At 43.8% G+C, this 17,256-nt stretch overlaps 1 protein-coding gene across 4 annotated transcripts in view; it reads left to right on the top strand.

The window, feature by feature from the left end:
* The window catches only part of MGAT5 (alpha-1,6-mannosylglycoprotein 6-beta-N-acetylglucosaminyltransferase), a 366,943-nt gene that overhangs the window by 149,982 nt on the left and 199,705 nt on the right, over positions 1 to 17,256 (top strand). For all 4 annotated transcript variants that reach the window (XM_027077962.1, XM_027132531.1, XM_027132535.1 and 1 more), the window contains exon 4: positions 3,201 to 3,365. In XM_027077962.1, coding sequence (XP_026933763.1) covers positions 3,201 to 3,365 — 165 coding nt within the window. The remainder of the gene's footprint in view (positions 1 to 3,200; positions 3,366 to 17,256) is intronic.

The raw sequence follows: 17,256 nt of genomic DNA, 5'->3' as shown, positions 1-17,256 counted from the left end.
GCATGGGCTAGGCTGCTGTCCGCTCCCACCTTCCCTCATTGTAGTTCCCATCATAGTTGTAGCAGTGCCACCATGGAAGTCACACAGAATGCCAGTTTAGTGACTGTGTTCTTACACTTCATTCCCTCTCCCGTAACCCTTCTGTCCGGATTCTCTCTGGACATCTCCACAGAAGGGCAGCGGGGAAGACAAGCGTTGGGGGAGTGTGCTTAATTCAGTGGTTCTCAAATGGGGTGCAGTCTGGAGGCATTTCTGATTGTCACATGGGGGGATTGCTACTGTCATTTAATGGCTGGAGTCCAGGGATGCTGCCAAACACCTTAAATGCATAGGACAGCCTCTCCCATCCCCTGCCTCCCCCACCCCCCGCCCCAGGGCAAAGAATTATCTGGTCCCAAGTGTCAATTGTGTCAAAGTTGAGAAAGCCTGAGTTAACCCAAACTGGAGGGTCAGGGCCTCTGCGTCTGGCTGATGACAATTGCTGGTAAGAGTTAAATGCCATTTTTACATGTGGACTCCTTGGCTGATAATTCAGGCTCTGGGCAAAGAGGCTGGAGATGGGGGAGATTGATATCATTTATCTGAGGAGTGGTTTCTTTACAGTGAATACAGCCCCCGAGTGGCACCATTGCCCCCGTCTGTGTGACTGTCCTCTGGCAATCTTCAGAGCTCTGGAGAAGGGGGCAGTGCTTTAGATTCAGTGTAAGAGCAGAGCCGGTGGCTGACTCCTGCTGTCCACGCCAGCCAATGATGTGTCAGGGACAGGCTGTGAGTCATGCTGACTGTGGGACTGCAGCCCCTGGAGGAGAATGATCTCATGACCCTTTGGATAAAACGGTAAAGCTTTGCATCACTCAGGGAGAGATTTCTCCAGGAAGGATGAGAGCATTTTCCAAAGGTTTTATTTTTTATTTATCTATGTAACAGACAGTTATGTAGTGCTTATTGTGTGCCAGGCAGTGTTCAAAACATATTAACTCATTAAGTCCTCATTACAACCCCGAAGAGGTAGGCTTATTCTTTCAACTCGTACAAATAAGGATGCAAAAATGGAGAGAGACGACTCAAACCTAGGAAGTGATTAGAGTCTAATAAGCCCTTAATCGTTACGCTGTGGATGAAAGTCACTGAATTTCATGCTTGGTTTCTTTTTTCAGCCTCTCGACTTCTGGCTGGTCACACTGAGATGTCAGGGAATTAGGCAGACCTGAGTCGAGTCTGTGTTGCGCTTTTGTATCTCTTTAACCATGAGCATATTACTTTCTGTCTGTGAACCTCAGTTTTCTCTTCTGTAAAATGAAGTCATACGTGCTTCATGGAGAATGTGAAGATAAATGGAATTCCTTATAAGTGTGCATGGCACGTGATAGGCGTTCAGGAACTGTTAGTTCCCTTCTAACCTTCTTTGTTATAATCATATTTTTAGCCAATTGCTCTAATGTTATGGCCAGCTTGTCTTACTACCTGTGGGTAAGGTACACACTGAAGAGCAAAAAACAGACCTGGTCAGATGTTTGTTAGAGTGAGTGAATGAACAGTCTGCTACAGATCTTAACGTGGTGAAGAAGTCTGATGTTTGGTGTTGGGTGTGGTGGAACGATTGAGATTATGCTAATAAGCACATAGAACCAGACTTTCAGGATGAAGATGTGGGTTCTGTTTCTGTTCGTAGTTTTTAGTCAGCTTCGGTGAAGCGTCTGTAAACCACCAAGGATGCAAAATTCCATGTCAGTTACACACACACCTTTGTTTCTGTTCAGATGAGTGTCTCTCTTGACCTGGCAAAGTAGGAGGCCTGCATGCCTGTTGGTGGAGGGTCATGGGCTGTGCTCTGGGGTTGGTGGATTGATCCAGCGTGTGTTTCTTTCCTGGCCGGATCAGAGCACCTGTTCGGCGCTAGTGTGCTCTGTTCCCAGCAGAATAGAAGGTGACAACTTCCCATTTGTCTCAGTTCAGGACTTTTCTGCATCCTGTTCCCTCCACTTATGTCCTACTCCCCTGGCCCACTCCCAATTCATAAGCGAGTCTGAATTCTGTTCACCTAGATGGGTATCCTGTGGTCCTCCTGCTTTTATCACATGTACAAGTCAGACTATCTTTCTTTGATTATGAGTTTCCACAGGAGAGGGGGCTAACTTAATTTCTCTCTGTGTGTGTAGAATACCTTGTATACAAACTTAGTAAACACTTACGTAGGCATGAAGATAATGTGTCTGTAATTTATCCAGAGAGAAGAACACTTCTCTATAACCTACAGCCAGATACGTAAGATAGAGAATCAACTCTTAAATGTAAGCACCAGAAAAGAACAGCGTCCCAGCGTCTAGAACAATGCCTGGCACATAGTAGTTGTTTAATAAATATGTCTCGAATGAATGAATGAATCTGGTCTTTATTTTAAGTGTCTTCCTAAATTGCATTATAGTTAACTCTGGGTTATCCAGCATGTCTGGAATCTGGAACTGTAGCTTTTATTAAGTATTACCATATGTAACCAACAGCAGTAAAGACTTTGCAAAAAATTTGGACATGCGAGAGTCTACAGCACTAAAAAAACTAACAATGGGCTTCCCTGGTGGCGCAGTGGTTGGGAGTCCGCCTGCCGATGCAGGGGGCATGGGTTCGTGCCCCAGTCTGGGAAGATCCCACATGCCCCGCGGCTGGGCCCGTGAGCCATGGCCGCTGGGGCTGCGCATCCGGAGCCTGTGCTCCGCAACAGGAGAGGTCACGGTAGTGAGAGGCCCGCTTATCGAAAAAAAAAAAAAAAAAAAAAAAAACTAACAATGAACTTGATCCGGAAGTTACTTCAGGGCCTTGCTACACTTTGGGCTTGTCATTCAGTGTGTCAGTAACCACCATGCTAGAACGAGGAAGAATTTAACAGAGTGTTTTGGTAGGATTCTGAGTAACGGAGTTTTCTCTCTCAACCTAGTAGCCAGGAATAATTTTAATGTTACTTACCGCGAAAGTTGTCTTACAGAGCGAACTGATTTGTTTTGTACTTTTTGGGCCACTTGAATGTGGCCTCCGTCATCTTTAAGAGGTGGTTGGTTAGGACAGGTCTTCAAGTGGTACTTTTTGATTTGCCGCCTTTTGTTCTTCATGTCAGAGAGAGAAACAAAGGGAGGGTGAGCGTGTGCGCACCAGGCAAATGTGTGGGGACCAAAGGATTTTCAAACTATGTACGTTTTCTTTTACAGATTTGAAGAAGACTCTTGCTGTGTTGTTGGATAACATTTTGCAGCGCATTGGCAAGTTAGAGTCAAAGGTGGACAACCTCGTCATCAATGGCACAGGGACGAACTTGACCAACTCCACCACAGCTGTTCCCAGCTTGGTAGCACTTGAGAAAATTAATGTGGCAGGTAAGGACTGCACTTCTATGCCCTGACATGAAGTCAAAGCCTGCTTCGAACTCGGAAGAGAATACAGGAGCACAGTGTTCTCATTGGCATAATATAAATCCCATAAACTTGGTGTGGCCCCTGTAAAGCTCATTTTTAATTTATTTTTGAATAACACGTTCAAATGCTTTTATAGTCTCTTCATGATGTGTAATATCTGGTGGTCTCCATGGCATATTTCCCATAATGGGCTCCTGGAATTACTTTTTTTTTTTTTTTTTTTTTTTTTGCGGTACGTGGGCCTCTCACTGTTGTGGCCTCTTCCTCTGCGGAGCACAGGCTCCGGACGCGCAGGCTCAGCGGCCATGGCTCACGGGCCCAGCCGCTCCGCGGCATGTGGGATCCTCCCGGACCGGGGCACTGTGTCCCCTGCATCGGCAGGCGGACTCTCAACCACTGCGCCACCAGGGAAGCCCTTGAGTGCCCTTTTTGGCTTTTCTTTCCCTCTTTCTTATAGGAAATTCACAGCCTTAAGTAGGAGAGAGATTCTTTTCCTTTCCCACCTCCCAGTGTCAAAACGTTTAATTGTTTCACATCAGGCAAGCTTGTTGTATTACGTTTCTGCTGTGTTCTTTGCCCTTTAGCAAGTTTTAAATTGCAAAATATATTTTTAATAATCCAAAGTATTCCACCAAACAGGTATTAAAAATAACTTTTAATTACAACACAGAGGCAGTGTCATCTAGGCCATAAATCCTGTCTTCCCTTGCAGTTTCCAACAGCTTCTGTAATTAGACAAGAAAACCTCCCACTGTGTTGAGCTACTGATTAATAAATGGAACCCATGCCTCTCCAGCCTCCACTCCTCCACCCCTGTTCCCAGTAGGAGATGCTGTTGAGAAGGTCCTGTCTGATTTCATGGCAGCTCTGCAGGACCCTATATGGGGGGGGTGGTTGGTAAAGATTGCTCTGCCTCTAACACTGCTGCCTCCCAGCGCCTCTGTCCTGTAGGGCCTGTGTCAACATGTCTGCTGTCATTCTCTTCCTGATAAGGGATCTAGCTGCCTCTGACTGTCTGGTTTGTGTGCCAGGCTCACAGGGAGACTTGGTGCCTGAGCTCCAAGTCTCAGGGTACAAAACTGTGGAATGAAATGGAAGGCAGGTGGTGGCTACTTATTTCAAGTGGGATCCCAGCCCTGTGTATGGAGCTAGTTTACTTGGCTAACATATATTTCCGAGCACATCCTGAAAGTCATTGGCTCTGACTAGGCCTCCTTTAGAGGTGCCACTGTGTTTTTACTGATATTTATAGAACCAGAGTATTTTATTTTGTTTCCTTTTGGGAAAAAGGGAGCAAAGTTAAAGTTATGCCTTTGATAATTAACCTCATTCTTACTCGTTTGCGTCTCTCGTGTGTGACACACTCCATCCCTTCGGGAGTTTTACTTGGCCAATTAGTAAAATAATACACATGCTTAGAATAACACCAATTATGGTCGCTCTAAGCAGGGGTGACTGTGGAAGGCTTCTGACATAGTCAGAAGGTAAACTTTGAAGGTGGGTAGGATTGAGGCGATTGAGAAAGAGACAGGCTAGAAATGGATTGTGACACAGATAAAAAGTTGTTAGTTTCCTCTCCTTCCTTCCAACTAGCAACCACTCAGTAAATACCAGTACAGTTCCAGAGCCTTGGAGGCACGTGATTTTATTTACTCTTCTCAGCATCTCAGAGACGTGGTTTCACACAGGTTTTGTGACTTTAAGCATTTGGGATGGGGTGAGGCTTTGTTGCTGAGCTCAGCTGAAGACCTCCTCGTGCCAAGTAGAGAAGACATTGTGTTTGCTCCTTCTTTCTTGCTTCCACTTATAAAATCATCCCAAACGGGTGAGCCTAGAAAAAATGTGCAACCATTTTCTTAGATGTTCCCCAAAGAGCTGCCAGTTTCTTGGACTATTTAATATCCTGTCTAATAAGGAAGTTCTTTATGACTGAGGCTCTGTTTCTTTGGCTGACCTGTGTGTTAGAAAACAAAAAACTTGTCCCTCTGTGCGTGTGGGTGCATATGCATTCCCTGCCCAGACACTGCGTTAGCCACAGTGGCTATAGATGTGGAATGAAGAATGCGGGCATCCTCCTTTATTTCCCCCAGAGGTTGGAGGGTCCTTTATATCTTGTCAAATAACCCACATATGTTTTTTTTTATTTGCCAGGTCTATAGCTTAGGGTGCCAAAAAGAAGGACAAGCACTTAAGTTCCTAGTCCTAGCTCATGGTCAACCCTTTATGGCTTTTTTTTGTCCTTTTCCTGATCCATGGCTGTGCTGGCAGTCCTCACACCCCTCCTGTCATAGCAGGAGTGGCTCTTGAGCTGTGAGAGAGGTCGTTTTAATAGGGTTCCAATCCTAGTTGAGTGAAGTTTTTCTTTCTTCCTTTCTGCATTAAGACATGTGGTAATTGCTAAGAAATGTTCTCCCTGGTGTGACTTTACTGCTTACTCTGGTGTCTTATTGCTAACTGATGTTTCTGACTGCTTACTGTTGTGTCTTACTGCTCACTGATAGTTCTTCTGGTTGGCTATAAACTGCATCTAAATTGGGTACCATAGCAGTTGAAGAAGAATTCTCTAAATATATTTTCTTTTTAGAGATGTGTGTGTGTGTGTGTGTGTGTGTGTGTGTGTGTGTGTGTCCCCTTCTTCTCTCTTTAGCTGTGTTCTATGTGGCTTTTATTGAAAATGGCTTGTCTTACCAAATTTATTATTGCTCTTGGGCTTTTTTATTATGTGAAAATGAATGTTCTCCTAGATAAATTTAGGTGGAAATGAACTTTATGAAAATCAAGAATCAGATTGAACTGCATGTTTTTTTTAAACATCTTTCTTAGTGTATAATTACTTTACAACGGTGTGTTAGTTTCTGCTGTATAACAAAATGAATCAGCTGTATGTATACATCTAACCCCATATCTCCTCCCTCTAGTGTCTCCCTCCCTCCCACCCTCCCTATCCCACTCCCCTAGGTGGTCACAAAGCACCGAGCTGATCTCCCTGTGCTACGCGGCTGCTTCCCACTAGCTATCTATTTTACATTTGGTAGTGTATATATGTCCATGCCACTCTCTCACTTCGTCCCAGCTTACCCTTCCACCTCCCCATTCTCTACGTCTGCATCTTTATTCCTGTCCTGCCCCTAGGTTCTTCAGAACTATTTATTTATTTATTTATTAGATTCTATATACATATTAGCATACGGTATTTTTCTCTTTCTGACTTACTTCACTCTGTATGACAGACTCTAGGTCCATGCATCTCACTACAAATAACTCAATTTCGTTTCTTTTTATGGCTGAGTAATATTCCGTTGTATATATGTGCCACATCTTCTTTATCCATTCATCTGTTGATGGACACTTAGTTTGCTTCCATGTCCTGGGTATTGTAAATAGAGCTGCAATGAACATTGTGGTACATGTCTTTTTTTGAATTACGGTTTTCTGAGGGTATATGCCCAGTAGTGGGATTGCTGGGTCATATAGTAGTTCTAGTTTTAGTTTCGTAAGGAACCTCCATACTGTTCTCCGTAGTGGCTGTATCAATTGACATTCCCACCAACAGTGCAGGAGGGTTCTCTTTTCTCCACACCCTCTCCAGCATTTACTATTTGTAGATTTTTTTTGTTTGTTTGTTTTGTTTTTTTCTGTTTTGCGGTACGCGGGCCTCTCACTGTTGTGGCCTCTCCCGTTGTGGAGCACAGGATCCGGACACTCAGGTTCAGCGGCCATGGCTCCCGGGCCCAGCCGCTCCGCGGCATGTGGGATCTTCCCGGACCGTGGCACAAACCCGTGTCCCCTGCATCGGCAGGCGGACTCTCAGCCACTGCGCCACCAGGGAAGCCCTGTTTGTAGACTTTTTGATGACGGCCATTCTGACTGGTGTGAGGTGATATCTCATTGTAGTTTTGATTTGCATTTCTCTAATGATTAATGATGTTGAGCATTCTTTCATGTGTTTGTTGGCAATCTGTATATCTTCTTTGGAGAACTGTCTGTTTAGGTCTTCAGCCCATTTTTGGATTGGGTTGTTTTTTTTTTTTTATATTGAGTTGCATGAGCTGCTTGTCTATTTTGGAGATTAATCCTTTGTCAGTTTCTTTGTTTGCAAATATTTTCTCCCATTCTGAGGGTTGACTTTTCGTCTTGTTTATGGTTTCCTTTGCTGTGCAAAAGCTTTGAAGTTTCATTAAGTCCCATCTGTTTATTTTTGATTTTATTTCCATTTCTCTAGGAGATGGATCAAAAAGGATCTTGCTGTGATTTATGTCAAAGAGTGTTCTTCCTATGTTTTCCTCTAAGAGTTTTATAGTGTCAGGCCTTACATTTAGGTCTTTAATCCATTTTGAATTTATTTTTGTGTATGGTGTTAGGAAGTGTTCTAATTTCATTCTTTTACTCGTAGCTGTCCAGTTTTCCCAGCACCACTTATTTAAGAGGCTGTCTTTTCTCCACTGTATATTCTTGCCTCCTTTATCAAAGATAAGGTGACCATATGTGCATGGGTTTATCTCTGGGCTTTCTATCCTTTTCCATTGATCTATATTTCTGCTTTTGTGCCAGTACCATACTGTCTTGATTACTGTAGCTTTGTAGTATAGTCTGAAGTCAGGGAGCCTGATTCCTCCAGCTCTGTTTTTATTTCTCAAGATTGCTTTGGCTGTTCGGTGTCTTTTGTGTTTCCATACAGATTGTGAAATTTTTTGTTCTACTTCTGTGAGAAATGCATTTGGTAGTTTGATAGGGATTGCATTGAATCTGTAGATTGCTTTGAGTAGTATAGTCATTTTCACAATGTTGATTCTTCCAGTCCAAGAACATGCTATATCTTTCCATCTGTTGGTATCATCTTTAATTTCTTTCATTAATGTCTTATAGTTTTCTGCATACAGGTCTTTTGTCTCCTTCGATAGGTTTATTCCTAGGTATTTTATTCTTTTGTTGCAGTGGTAAATGGGAGTGTTTCCTTAATTTCTCTTTCAGATTTTTTATCATTAGTGTATAGGAATGTAAGAGATTTCTGTGCATTAATTTTGTATCCTGCTACTTTACCAGATTCATTAATGAGCTCTAGTAGTTTTCTGGTAGCATCTTTAGGATTCTCTATGTATAATATCATGTCATCTGCAAACAGTTGACAGTTTTACTTCTTCTTTTCCAATTTGGTTTCATTTTATTTCTTTTTCTTCTCTGATTGCTGTGGCAAAAACTTCCAAAACTATGTTGAATAATAGCGGTGAGAGTGGGCAACCTTGTCTTGTTCTTGATCTTAGAGGAAATGGTTTCAGTTTTCCACCATTGAGAATGATGTTGGCTGTGGGTTTGTCATATATGGCCTTTATTATGTTGAGGTAAGTTCCTTCTATGCCTACTTTATGGAGAGTGTTTATAATAAATGGGTGTTGAATTTTGTTGAAAGCTTTTTTGCATCTATTGAGATTATCATATGGTTATTCTCCTTCAGTTTTTTAATATGGTGTATCACATTGATTTGCGTATATTGAAGAACCCTTGCATACCTGGGATAAACCCCACTTGATCATGGTGTACGATCCTTTTAATGTGCTGTTGGATTCTGTTTGCTAGTGTTTTATTGAGGATTTTTGCATCTATGTTCATTAGTGATATTGGCCTGTCGCTTTCTTTTTGTGTGACATCTTTGGTTTTGGTATCAGGGTGATGGTGGCCTCGTAGAATGAGTTTGGGAGTGTTCCTCCCTCTGCTATATTTTGGAAGAGTTTGAGAAGGATAGATGTTAGCTCTTCTCTAAATGTTTGATAGAATTTTCCTGTGAAGCCATCTGGTCCTGGGCTTTTGTTTGTTGGAAGATTTTTAATCACAGTTTCAATTTCAGTGCATGAGATTGGTCTGTTTATATTATCTGTTTCTTCTTGATTCAGTCTCAGAAGGTTGTGCGGTTTCTAAGAATTTGTCCTTTTCTTCCAGGTTGTCCATTTTATTGGCATATAGTTGCTTGTAGTAGTCTCTCATGGTCCTTTGTATTTCTGCAGTGTCAGTTGTTACTTCTCCTTTTTCATTTCTAATTCTGTGGATTTGAGTCTTCTCCCTTGTTTTTCTTGATGAGTCTGGCTAATGGTTTATCAGTTTTGTTTATCTTCTCAAAGAACCAGCTTTTAGTTTTATTGATCTTTGCTGTTTTTTCCTTCATTTCTTTTTCATTTATTTCTGATCTGAGCTTTATGATTTCTTCCTTCTGCTCACTTTGGGGTTTTTTTGTTCTTCTTTCTCTAATTGCTTTAGGTGTAAGGTTAGGTTGTTTATTTGAGATGTTTCTTGTTTCTTGAGGTAGGATTGTATTGCTATAAACTACTCTCTTTGAACTACTTTTGCTGTATCCCTTAGGTTTTGGGTCATCATGTGTTCATTGTCATTTGTCTCTATGTATTTTTTGATATCCTCTTTGATTTCTTCAGTGATCTCTTGGTTCTTTAGTGACATATTGTTTAGCCTCCATGTGTTTGCAGTTCTTACAGTGTTTTTCCCCTAATTGATATCTAGTCTCATAGTGTTGTGTTCGGAAAAGATACTTGATACGATTTCAAGTTTTCAAAGTTTACCAAGGCTTGATTTGTGACCCAATGAACTGCATTTCTGAGTTCTGTTTATCTTACGGAAGAGGACAGTGAATCAAAGAAATGAAAAAAAATAGATTGAAAAGAACAAAAACCACGTTTTAACCAATTATGATTTCTCCAGGCTTAATCCCTGAAGGGACTTGAGTGTGCCTTTTTCAAAATTATTTATTTTCGGAATGATACTTTGATTTTTTTGAAAGACCGATTCTGCTTTTCTCTAGAGTTGTGATATTAAATTATGAAGTGGAGTGAGTAGGATGGCATCTGCACTTCTTGGCCATGTACTGTCATGGGGGAAAGGTAAAAAGCTACAGGTGTGTGATGTGACAGTGCTGGCCTTCTGAGGACTGTTCGTGTCTGCTTTTATCCTCGTTTTGTCCACTGTGTTGTTCAAAGCATGGCTGTTGAAGGTGTTTAATAAATACTGTCCACATGGGTTGGATTATGCTGGAGGTGGGTGGCATTTGGTTTCACTTCTGCAAGGGTTTCTCCTTGTTGCTCCTCTTTTCCATTTATATGTATGAGGATTTGCTTGGAAGTGGGACTTGGCATTCGTGTTCCTTTCTCGGACTTGAGCAGCAGACACTGCCTAAGAAATAGGAGTTTTTGTCGGTCGTGACTGAGCTTCCCACGGATGATTTGGTGCTGTGGAGCCTTCCTAGAATGTGGTGGTTCCAACTGTAGATTGTAATATTTGAGGGAAATGGGGATATTGTGCAGCTCTCTGTGGTGTGGGGGAGGGGAGGGAGGAACGTGGGCACACGTGTGTTTGCAAATTTATTGGTTTATACTCTCAAGAACTTGTTGTTGCCGTTCAGCAGCAGCTGAATAACTGGCCAACGCTGATGGCTCACTCCAAGGCTGAACATCATGATAGCACCGCCTTCTGTTTTGATTGCTTACAATGGCAAGGTGAATTGGGAAACAGAGTCACAATTGCGAGGTGAATTGGGAAACAGAGCACAACCCAAGAGGATGCTTTCTGTTGCTGAGTTCAAATTGAACATTAGGCAGCCCTGCATTTTCCACACGTCAGTTTCAGCATGTAACATATTCTCGTATTTGGGGTTGAAGTGCAGTGTATTTGAACTTGGGTGTTGTTCTCAATAAAAGAACCATAATTGTTATTCTTAGCATTGGAAAATTGATAATGAAAAATGTCCCTGCTGAGTCCCAGGGCCTGTATTTGGAAGTGCAGTTTCCCCCCCTTTGGGGCTGCTAATGGACCTTGAAATGAAGTTGCACCTGTTCTGTTTTCTTGCTTGTGTCCTCAAGTTTTCAGATGTGTTGGTGTGGCACCTGAAGTGTCCCAGCCCCACCCAGGCAGGAGCTTAGCAGGTGACTTTTCCAGGATCAGGTATTGGCCTGTCAGTGGCACCCCAGATGCTGCCCGAGAGAAAGGAGAGAGGTGAGACTGCAGGGGGCTTTTCTTTATTATTATTATTAATCTGAGTAAGAAACAAATGAGTTCCTTCTATCTACGTGTCCCTTTCTGTTTCATTCTTTGCAAAGGCAGCAATAAGTATTTGGCTGCTTGTGAGAAACAGTCCCTTTGGTATCTTCACAGAAAATGTATGCCATTGTTGGTGTGGTTTTCACTTTATGTGGTCAAGGGCACAGAAGGAGGAAGAGGAAGAAAATCCAGTTCAGAGGAGTGGTGCTGACCTGTGTGCCTGCGTATTTATAGCATTGAATCTCAACTGCCAGCAATTTTGCCAGCCAGGCAACGCTTGGCAATATCTGGAGACATTTTTTGGTTGTCACAACTGAGGAGGTGCTAGTGACATCTACTAGATAGAGGCCAGGGATGCCGCCTAACGGCTTGCAGTGCACAGGCCAGCCCCACAGCAGAGAATTATCTAGCCCCAAATGTCAGTTGCGCGCAGTGGTTCAGAAACCCTGATCTATAAGGTATTGTTGGAAACTGGTTTTCCCACTTATGATCAGTGTAGAATGATGTTTGAGACATTGAGGCTTCCTTATCAGCCAGCTGGGACCTTCAGTCTCCTTCCCCTTTCCGAGCAAGGCAGTTTGCAAACCTCCCAGTCATCACCGCTTCTGGCCTTGCAACTGGTCTTTGAAAGCTTTAAGAGATTTTATAAACTCCCCGAACGCTCTTCTGGAGTTCTGACCTTAAGAAACCTCTTGCCTGGACACAAACCAGTAAAATTTTGGCAATCTGCATTTTACTCTGGCTTATATAGAAGGTAATTATTTCTTTTCATGAAAGAGCCACTAATTCAGAATAATGATGGCAAAGTAGTTGGAGAGAGTGGATTTAAATTACCAGAATGTTTTAGAAGAAATTCCATTTTATTAATTTTTAAGCAGAGTATTTAATTATCGAGATATGAGCAAGTAAATAAGTTAAGGAAAATGAGAGGTCCCCAAAGATCTACTTCACAGTGTGAAATACCCTCCAGACCTTATCTGGAGCAACATCAAAGGAGATGAGACTGGAAATGTGGGTTGGGGGATCCGTGAAGAGTTTTCAGTGTAACACTAAGGAGTTTCTATTTTGTTCTGTAGGCAGTGACAGCTGATGAGGGTTTGAAGCAGGAGGATGATTAGATGAGGTCTGTATTTTCAGAGAAAAATTAATGGCCATGTGGACGCAGGATGCTTGCGAAGGGGGTCACACTGAGCCAGATGAGAGTTTAATTGACTCGTGTAGAAGGATTGAAAGACATGTGCGTGAGGCCAGGGAGAAGGGGAGGATTTGAGACCCACGTGGGTGGAGCTCATGTGACGGGGATGCTGGTGGACCGTGGGAGGGGGCGAGGGAGGAGCCGTCATATGATTCCCAAGGATGGAGCTTGAAGGATGACTGGGGTGGGGCTTTTATGGAGGAAACAAGCCAGCAAAGGCAGGAGTTGGGGAGGACAGTAGCCATGTGTTAATGTGGATTTAGGGAGTGTAAATTGCCTTGCCGCAAGTCATTTGTTTAGGAATATCAGTTTAAAGGAAATTGGAACGTTGATTCTCAGGAGATGAGGGACAGTGAAAGGCACTGTTTGTAGAGCTACGCTGCCCAGGTTCACATCCAGGCTCCACCACTTCATACCTGTGTGACCTTGGGTGTGTTGCTTAACCTTTCAACGCCTGCGTTGCCTCTTCTGTAAAATGGGGGAGATAATAGTAGTGCCCATTTCATGGGGGTTGTTTATGAGGATTAAGTGAGATCAGTATCCTACGTAGAAACGTGCCTGGTGCAAAGTCAGCACTAAATGGGCATTTGTTAATTACAGTTTAAAGGCTACACATTTAGAATATTGATATAAGAATGAAAGTTGGATTGACTATTATTAATATTTATATGCAATATAATATTGACTAGTTATTGATATCACCATGGTGAAACTAATATTTCTGTAGTGTTTTTTGGATTAGAAAATATTTTCATACATGTATATTACTTCTTTTGAGTGCCTTAAACTTGAAGTTCCCAAATTGACCTTTTTGTCAGTACGTGGAGACGTTTATTATCAATATTAGAGGCTTAACGGGAATTCCACGTATTTGTCAGTAATCTCTTGGTTGCAAGAGGCAAAAATACTCAAACAGAAATGGAATTTGGGGCCCATGTAATTGGAGAGTTCAGAAGATGAGGCTGAACTTGTATTGCTAGATACAGATACAGGAACCGTCTCAAAGAACCTCAGTGGTACTGCCGTGGGCATTGGCTTCATTCTTAGGCTATCTTCCCAGGGTGGTGGCAGAAGTAGCCGCAGGAGGCTCTGGGTTTCTGGCAACACCCTTTGGGAGCGTTCTGTTGGCCTGGCTTGCAGTGTGAGCCTCTCCGTAACCCAGTGACAGTGCCCAGTGACCTCCTGATCGGCTAGGCCTGTATCACGTAGGTCACCCCGAGATTTCATGATGGGGGAGGGTCCCTAAAGAGATTCCAAGCAAGCAGATGAAAGAGATAAAGTGATCAGAGACCCTCATCGCGTTATGGTTTGGATTTCCAGAGTCATCCTAAGCCTGACTCCAACTTTTCTTTCCAGGAGAGTTCAGAGGGCAAAGCTTCTGGAATGCTAACCTTTCTGCCCCCATTTTATTTATTTATTTATTTTTTTTTTTGCGGTACACGGGCCTCTCACTGCTGTGGCCTCTCCCGTTGCGGAGCACAGGCTCCGGACGCACAGGCCCAGTGGCCATGGCTCACGGGCCCAGCCGCTCCGCGGCATGTGGGATCCTCCCGGACCGGGGCACGAACCCGTGTCCCCTCACCGGCAGGCGGACTCTCAACCACTGCGCCACCAGGGAAGCCCTCTGCCCCCATTTGAAATGCTGCTGTGGCTGAGTGTGCCCCAGCCCTGCCAGGGACTAGCCCAGCCCACAGCATGCTGTTCATGTATGCCCTGATACATTGCCATGTTCTTGTCCTCAGCCTGGAATGCCCTCCATTTTTCTGGCTTACCCTTATTTATCATCTGTTCCAAGACTCACCTGAAGCACTCTCTCCAATAAGAAGCCTTCCTTGATGTCCTTCGTGCCCCAGAGGTTTCTGGTGCCCTTGCTTTATGTTCCCATGACTGCTATGTGCATCTTTGGACCTTTCACAGCCAGGCTCCATGCTCTTCAAAGGCATGGACCAAGTCCCCTACATTTTTCTTTTCATCCCAATACCTAGCTGGGAGCCTGGCAGATAGCAGGTTCTCCATAAGTGTTTGTCCAACTGAACGCATGCTTCCCTCTCCTGGCCACACACCAGGTCAGCCACTGTCCTGAAACTTTTAGCACGACAGTGATAGCCACACGCTCAGTTCTGAATTGCAGTGTCTGCTGCTCGCCTGCTTTGGTAGTTTCCTAAATATTTTAGGAATTCCTGAAAGCACCTAGGAAGTTGACTGCTACGTTGATCAAAAAGGAAATGCTTTTTTTTTGCTTTCCTACGCTTTCTGAAAACTAAGTTTCCATAATAAGATAATTTACTTTGTTATTTCTTCATGGCTAATTGTAAAAATGTAAGTAGGATTAAAAAAAAATTCTCACCAGCTACCCTCTGTTAAGGATTGCTCTGAATGAAGAGTTCTTGCAGAAAAGAGGCAGGGGCCCACCAATCTCAATGCCTTTGGACTCATTACTGATCCTTCAAGGAATCCGTGGCTGTTTTCATTTGAAAAAGTAAGAGTGAGTATCCCTCTGGAGGATGCTGTGCTTCCCCAGCTGTTTGAGGGGAACCATCAGGAAGAACTGCAGCCTTTAGGAATGTGCACAGTGGTGTTGGCCTTGGGAACTTGTGTGGGCGTTAGTGTTATTTGTGAAAATGCCTCCGCGCGCGGTGCTTCTGTGGATCGGAGATAGGATATACTGAACTTAGACGTGTTTGTTTTAATCAGAAGGCGACAGATCCCACTCGCTCTAATTTGGCTTAATGAGGTGTGTGTATACAGTTGTGCTATCAGCTTACATATGGTATTGATTCAAAAGACATTCCACAGTGACAGCTCAGCCTATGCTTTCCTGAAGACACTCCTGTGTCTTCGCCGTTTCGTCCTCTACCTGTTTGCGTTGACATGTTATTTCAATAGAAGCGTTCTAGAGCCTGAGATTTTAAAAATTCAGAAATATTTTAGAATGAAAGCTGTTTAGATGGAAGCAGGGAACTGTCTGTGTCTCCACGTTGTTGAAAAGGATTCTTAGGTTCAGAGGCTTTTGGGGTTTTGAGGAATTTTCTTTTAAGCTGTGCTTTTGGCTTTGCATATCCCCAGCTTCTAAAATTAGGCGGCCTCAGTGAAAATCAGTTGCTAGTTTGGTTTTCCCATCCTCACTGGATCTCAGAAAAAGAAGAGATGGAGCATATATGGTAAAGGTGGTCTGAAGTTCTTGGCTGGGTTTAGAAATGAAGGAAAGAGGTGTTCAGTTCGGTAACATGAGGAAGAGAGTTTGAGCTGCCCCACAGTTCGGCCTGCAGACATCATCTCCTGGTGGTCTCCTTTTTCTGTCCCTCCTTTGCTTTTGGACATCAGGCACATCTCACATGCATGATCACAGCCCCCAAGTCCATTTATGTCAGACTGAGGGCCTGTAGCATTAGCAGGGCCAGCTGCGGGGCTCCCGTCGGGGGTCGACAGAAGGTGCATTTTGATGTGCCTTGTCAGAGGTGACCAGCTACGCTCTGAACTGCTTATTTTTTTTTTTTTTTTTTTTTTATTGTAGTTATAGTTGATTTGCAATGTTGTGTTCATTTCTGCTGTACAGCGAAGTGATTCTGTTAGACATATATGTACATTCTTTTTCATGTTCTTTTCTATTATGGTTTGTGACAGGATATTGAATATAGTTCCCTGTGCTCTACAGTAGGACCTTGGTGTTTATCCATCCTCTATATAATAGTTTGCATCTGCTAATCCCAAACTCCCAGACCTTCCCTCCCTCTCCCTTCCTCCCCCTTGGCAACCACAAGTCTTGAACCGCTTTTAAGCTGTCTTGATGTTTCGTGTTGGTGAACTTTTCAAGTCAACATCTACAGTGGGGACTTCCTCTCTACTTGGATGCAGCTGGAGATGGGCTCTTGAAATGGGAGAACCATGGTGAACATCAAGTGAAGGGCTTGAGCTAATGCTTGCCCTGTCTGGCGGGTGTGATCTAACAGCAGCCATAGGTTCTGGCTCAGACTCTGAGCCCTGACTGCCTGGGCTCAAATCCCCACTCTGCCCCCTTCTAGCCATGTGTCCTTGGAGAAACCCAGTCAGCTTCCTCATCAGTACACTGGGATTAAAGTACCTGGGCTGTGGTGCTATGGTGAGGACTGTGAGTTAATACATGGAAAGCAAAAATAAGAGCTCAGTAAGTTTTGGCCACTGGGACATGCACTTCTTTTTTTTTTTTTTGCAGTACGCAGGCCTCTCACTGTTGTGGCCTCTCCCATTGCGGAGCACAGGCTCCGGACGCGCAGGCTCAGCGGCCATGGCTCACGGGCCCAGCCGCTCCGCGGCATGTGGGATCTTCCCGGACCGGGGCACGAACCCGTGTCCCCTGCATTGGCAGGTGGACTCTCAACCACTGCGCCACCAGGGAAGCCCAGGACATGCACTTCTTAAGGATGCAGCTCAGGCTTCGACCTGTGGCCAGGCGTGTAGCAGATGGTCAGTGCTTGTGAGTGTGTAAACTACCCAGTTCTGATGCTGTGTTTCTTAAGAGGAAACTGGACCTGGGGAAAGGGACTCCTGGAAGCTCTTGGCACTCACAGGCTGGACCATTGGTATCAGATAATCTTAAGCAGAACTCCCAGCCCCCCTTACTTACCCGCTGTTGGCATTTTG

The sequence above is a fragment of the Aethalodelphis obliquidens genome, unplaced genomic scaffold (assembly GCF_003676395.1).
Source record: "Aethalodelphis obliquidens isolate GAN/ISIS:26980383/991018 unplaced genomic scaffold, ASM367639v1 scaffold2, whole genome shotgun sequence".
Classification (NCBI taxonomy): Eukaryota; Metazoa; Chordata; class Mammalia; order Artiodactyla; family Delphinidae; genus Aethalodelphis; species Aethalodelphis obliquidens.
This window is presented reverse-complemented; position numbering and strand designations above follow the sequence as displayed.